This window comes from Lemur catta, chromosome 12, assembly GCF_020740605.2.
Source record: "Lemur catta isolate mLemCat1 chromosome 12, mLemCat1.pri, whole genome shotgun sequence".
NCBI lineage: Eukaryota > Metazoa > Chordata > Mammalia > Primates > Lemuridae > Lemur > Lemur catta.
Window position 1 is genome coordinate 75,661,580 of NC_059139.1, and position 6,000 is coordinate 75,667,579.

General features: G+C 37.3%; 1 protein-coding gene across 5 annotated transcripts in view; it reads left to right on the top strand.

Moving 5' to 3' along the window:
- Positions 1 to 5,542, top strand: part of MAN2A1 (mannosidase alpha class 2A member 1) — a 167,583-nt gene extending 162,041 nt beyond the window's left edge. For 3 of the 5 annotated variants that reach the window (XM_045566453.1, XM_045566454.1, XM_045566457.1), the window contains 3 exons: positions 2,027 to 2,137; positions 3,646 to 3,794; positions 4,005 to 5,542. In XM_045566453.1, coding sequence (XP_045422409.1) covers positions 2,027 to 2,137; positions 3,646 to 3,794; positions 4,005 to 4,035 — 291 coding nt within the window. In that variant the 3' untranslated portion in view covers positions 4,036 to 5,542. Of the gene's footprint in view, positions 1 to 2,026; positions 2,138 to 3,645; positions 3,906 to 4,004 lie in introns of those variants that run through there. The other 2 variants (XM_045566455.1, XM_045566456.1) reach the window with 1 other exon arrangement.
- Positions 5,543 to 6,000: the final 458 nt, after the last annotated feature.

The following is a 6,000-nucleotide window of genomic DNA, read 5'->3' on the forward strand; positions in this document are numbered from 1 at the left end:
CCAATGAGTTAAAATGGCCAAATGCTTCAGGTTAATAGTGATACATGCTTTTAAAAAGGTCTAATTAAGAGGCAATCTAATCTATGAATCTGATTAGGGACTTTATTATGATTTTGACATACAACTGTAGACATATAATTTGGGAGTTCCCTGATTCTTTAGCTGCAAAGTTTTAATGTCAGTAAAGGATATATATGAATAAGAAGTTAAATGAGAGTATTGTTTAACTTGTAACTTATGAAAATAATCACCAATACTTACTTGATGGATTACATTGATAGAAATAGTAATAGCCAACATACTAGGAGCTTCCTATGTGCCAGACACTGTGCCAAGTCCTTGTTATGTTATTTCACTTCATCTCTGTTTTATGGAAAAGGAAAATCTGGTCTTGCTAAAATCTTCAGCTGGTAAATTGCAGAGCAGGAATCCAGACCTCGAGCTGCCTCCTCGCCCAGGCTCTGAACCACCCACCTCTGCATCTCACGCACTAGCTGGTCCTGCCCCACACAGCTGTGGGCGGCGAGCGTCCATAGTGTTGTCAACACAGTGATCCACACAGGGACCCCATGAAGGAAGTACATAAGCATCAGCTCCAGTTTACAGTGAAGGAAACTTAGGAAGAGTAAATGACTAGCCTAAGGTTTCACAATTGGCATATGATAGAATTCTCTTTGTTGTTCTTCCAGAGATCTTATGAATATAGTAAGTGAAGGATTTTCTTATGTGGTATTTTTTTGCACTAAATAGGGGGTGTATGAAATTTGTTGAAATTTCATTTGAAATTTTCATCGTGTGCTTTAAATCTACTGTGCATATGATGTGGACCTGTGAATTCCTTAAATGACTTTTTTCTCTCCCTTCAAACAAAATCTTAACAGTACCACTGCAAAATACCAGTGTGAAACATCATAACATAGGTTATTCCAGCCAAGAATCTGAGGTGAGGACAGCTTTAAACTGTTCAGGCATATTAAAATCAAATCAGTGGTGGAGTTGCTGGCAGCTATTCAGAAAAGGTGTCTCTATAGCACATTAAAAAATCTTATCCCCTAGTGAGGATGATCAAGAGCTTGGATATTCATGTCGGTGGCCAGGCAAGGGAGAAAGGAATCATTTACATCACCATGTCAGGGCTGAGCAGCACATTGTATAACTATACATTTCTCAACTGTTTCTAAGGATTTTTAATTCATTTTGCTTGTTTTTATAAATGTCTTCCCACTTTAGGAAACATAAAATTTATTAAGAGAATTGTAATTTAAAATGTTCAAAGACTTGAACCATTCCTGACATTGTTATTTAAATGGATGTGAGAACTTTTATTGCAAGAAAATGTATACTGATTCCCCATAGCTGACTTGTTACGTTTAGTATTTTTCTTTTTGCCTGCCCATAAACAATAGCTTCTGTAATGTGAATTTAAATGATACATCAAGCTAATAAATGTGAGCTGGCCTAGCAAGTGAAAAGCATAACTAATTGAATTTAAATGTCTCTTGTATAAAAATAATGAACCAATACATTAAAGATTAAGAATGTTTATGCAATTAGCAAAAATTAGTATTCAATGAAGAAGCATGTTTCGGTTTTAAGATAGATGGTATATCATTCAGTGACCAGATAAGTTCTAAAAATCAGGTATACTTTATTTAATTGATGTGTAAATTAAAAAAAACAAAAAATAAAAATGAAATGCTTTATTGGAAGAAACTTTGATAAAACAGTACATAATATGTGGCCAAAAGGAAAGCTAAGTCCTCAGGGACGCTGGGGGAAACCAAGGCGTGAAGTTGCTTAACAAGTAACCTTAGGACATAATCTCACCTGGCTCAGTGCCTGTGGGGGTGGGTGTGTAGCAGGTGGATGGCCCGGTGAGCATGGACTTGAGGGGAAATGAATTTGCATGACTTCGTTGCTAAATAAATGTGCCTTTGGATGTTGACATCAAGACAGTGGTGTGTGAAATACTGTAAATATTTGCTTTAACGTCTCTAGGGTACATCAGTGGTCTGTTTGTTTGCAGGGGGGCAGTGTGTATTCCGATGAGGCAGCCTTGATCCTCCACAGGAAAGGCTTCGATTGCAGATTCTCTAGCAAAAACACAGGACTACTTTGTCCTACTACTCAGGGAAAGGTAAGTTGAAAGGTTATTTTTGCTTATCTAGTTAGTGTGCTTTGAAATCCTCACTTTTCGTAAACAATCCTGGCAATAAGATCTTATTTCATTGCCTCTTTACTGATTCATACCTGTCAGTCTGCAAGTTAGCTAGAATCTCCCCATCTTAAGAAAGCATTTTCTCAACCCTCAGTCTCCTCTCCTTGTCAGCATCAAAATGTGAAGCCAGAAACTGTGCGTATTTGAAGGCAATGCTCTTGTCATTTCCTAGGCTTTCCATTTCCAACCTACAAAGTGTCTTCTTCCCACTCTCCCGTTTCCACCTCCCCCAGACTGCACATGCTCACATGCCATCTAGTTCAGCGATGGTAAACCCAAGTCCAACAGAGGGCAAGGCAGGTTTTTAATAACTGAAGCTCATGGGGTTGGCAATAAGGAAGCATTGAGATGGTCGTCGGTGGGATAATCGACTGCAGCCCAAAAGGCAGCTGGACTTAGCGCCAATCAGTTCTTTTCCCTTGGGAAATAAATGCAGGTCTAGGTCTTCTGATGAATCCAGACTTGCTTATGAGTCAACACTGGGCAGGCCAAACAGATGCTCAGTGTGAACATTGCCTGCTGGCTGCCTGTTTTTGATCTCTCTTTTGAGGCATCGAGTCTTAAGTTGGTGACACAATTCAGGGAGACATGTTAGATAACATGACAGAGATGAGGGAAGTATTTTCCAAATGACCTCTCCACTGTACAGACTAGAACTTAACATAATGAGCCTTCCTTGTCATGAGCCTGTATCCTATCTCTCTACTCTGTTGGAACAGGAAGAAATGGTTGAGAACCACCATTGTTATGGATTAATATTGACTGAAAGAGCATAAGGATGTTTTTAAAGCTTCTTGACCCTGGCCAGGCGCGGTGGCTCACGCCTGTAATCCTAGCACTCTGGTAGGCTGAGGCAGGAGGATCGTTTGAGCTCAGGAGTTCAAGACCAACCTGAGCAAGAGGAGACCCCATTTCTACTAAAATTAAAATTAATTAGCCAAACAACTAAAAATAGAAAAAATTAGCCGGGCATGGTGGTGTGTGCCTGTAGTCCCAGCTACCAGGGAGGCTGAGGCAGGAGGATCGCTTGAACCCAGGAGTTTGAGGTTGCTGCGAGCTAGGCTGACGCTGCAGCACTCTAGCCCAGGCAAGAGAGTGAGACTCTGTCTCAAAAAAAAAAAAATAAGTAAATAAAGCTTCTTGACCCATAGATGTCCTTTCTTTTATTGAAATAGTAGCCCCTGTGCATGATAAAATTTCCAAGCAGTATGGAAAGGGGTGCAGAACAAGTTGCCCTTGACTGTTACCAGTTTCCTGTTTCTCCCCAGGGATCCTCTGTGTGTTCAGCTCGAATAGGTGTATATTTAATCCCCTCCTTATTTTTTGTAAAAGGAAACTTCAACATACTGTTTTATTCTTTCAGATGTGCTACTAATCTTTCTTCAAAGTTGACTAAATATGCATATCTTTTATCATTTAATTTTTAGATGTTGGTACAGAAACTTTTTAACAAGTTTACTGTTGAAAGTCTCACACCTTCATCGTTATCCTTGATGCATTCACCTCCAGACGCCCAAAATATTAGCGAGATCACCTTGAGTCCAATGGAAATCAGCACATTCCGAATCCGGTTGAGGTGAACCTGACTTTTACATTTGGATCGGGAATCATTGGCTTTTATACGTTTCTTGGTTTGACGTGCAATAAAGAAGCACATTATTTTAGCTTCTGGCTACTGTGAGAACATAAATTCTGTGATTTTTTTTTTTTTAACCAGTACAGTAAGAAAAAAAAAAAAGCCATGCTATCAACCAGATTTCTTTTTCTTTTCTTTTTATTTTTTAAGTTCCTCCCATGAACTACCACCATCAGTATGAATTGATGCAACAAATGAAGAAATATTTAAAAACAACCTCTCAACAGATTGTATCTCAGGTTAAATGCTAACTAATTATGTCCATGTTGGGAGTTGTGAAGAGATTCTTGTAAGTATTTATGTTGCTGATCCTTCTTTAGTTTTACAGAAATACCCATTTGACCGAAATGGAATAAAATACTGGTGGGTAAAAGCTAATGGCCAAAATGGTTGCAACCATTGATAAAAGTTAGAAAAATGTTGTGTTGAAATAAGTGGAAAAGTGCAATCCATTGACCCTTATGGTAAACGTAGTTGGTTTTCACACCTTTTTCTAATGAACGTCTTAACCTTTCCCTCCCCTTCCCACCCTTTGTAAGTATTTCCAGAAATACCTAATTTTAAATCATTCAGCAGTAGAAAAAGAGGCATATTTTCATTACTTGACAATGTGGGATAGGTGCAATTTATTCCATTGTCACTAAAATAGAAGAAGCAATTCCATAGGTACCGTAAACCTATTTTAGGTACCACAAGGTATCTTTTTACACAGCTCATTTGAATACAGGTGTTCCGAGATGGAGTTTTCTATTTTAAAATTAACCATATCAAAATAAATGTGCCTTATTTTTTTATAAGTCTTGTTAAATCTTTTGGTGTCCATATTACTGTTTGGGGAAAGGGGGATGTTGGGGGGTTGGGGACAGGGTGGGTATTTTCTATGACACATAAATTATGTAATTTTTGCCTGACGATGCTGGCCACATTCTGATCTGTTTCATTAAATTTGTGGTGATGTTACTCTAAACATTTTGACTATTTGAATGTACTGAGATGTCAGAAAACAAAACAAGGAAGAAAAATATTGTTAATTAAAATATGCTGCTGCCAAGGAAACTGCAACTTGAAGCAAAGATTTTGTAACATGCAAAATCCAGATACTGTTTCCATTTCACAGTAGTTAACTACTAAAAGAGAATGCTTTAAAAATAGACCCTATTTTGAAACCCACTTTTATGTAGCTGATCATGATTTATCTTATTAAAGAATATGTTTGTTAATTCCAAGTTTTTACATGTGCTAGCCTCAAAGTGAAGTTCTAAGCCCATGTGCCATTACAATACTTTTAATAAAGTTTATTTGGAATCATTGTTTCCTTAACATTAAAATAACAGCAACATTTAAGCTATTCAGTTTCAACGTGGAAAGGAATCTGAGTAGGTATAGTTTTGAAAATTCTGAGTTAAATTAATAGCTTTAGTATTATGTGACTTTAAACTTCCATTTTACCTCTTGTCATTCCAACATCTTTGTAGAGAAATTAGAATAATTTCTCTTTCACTATATAAATCGATTATCCTCTGGATTTTTACTCAAGATGCAGCTCCTAAAATTATTGTGTTTAAATTCATAAACTCCTTTGCCTTTAATAATTCAGAAAATAATACCATTGTTGATAGAGATATTACAAGGGGGTGACTTCATGCAATAATCATGTACTGTAAGCTTCCTTCCTCATTTTTTGGGAATAAACAACTAGAAAAGGAGAAGACACTTCCTTTTTGTGGACATCTACAGATGTTAGGGTTGCCAGAAGCAAATCCCAGGAATAAGATCAGTATTTTCACTGCATCTTAAATGTAAAACCTTCCTCTGGGAGTTCACTGTGTTCTGTGGTTAAGTGGGTGTGCTTAATCATTTTGGAAATTCTGATCAGATGAAATAAAAAATTTTGATGCAATAACAGTGGTTTTGCCACTTCTGGTTGTTTGAGATAGATCTGTCCCATGTCAGTTGGGGTTTTATTCAGTGTATGTTGCCACCAGCTGTTCACAAGTAAAGCAGAAATTCTCTTTAACCAGCAAGTTTCTGCTCTTTGAAGTTATTTTTAGGATAATCATCAGGGAAATGAAGAGAAGATGCTTTAGGTTGTGGTCAAGAACTGATTAAATAATTTAGTGTCTCTGGCATACACTAAAAACCATAC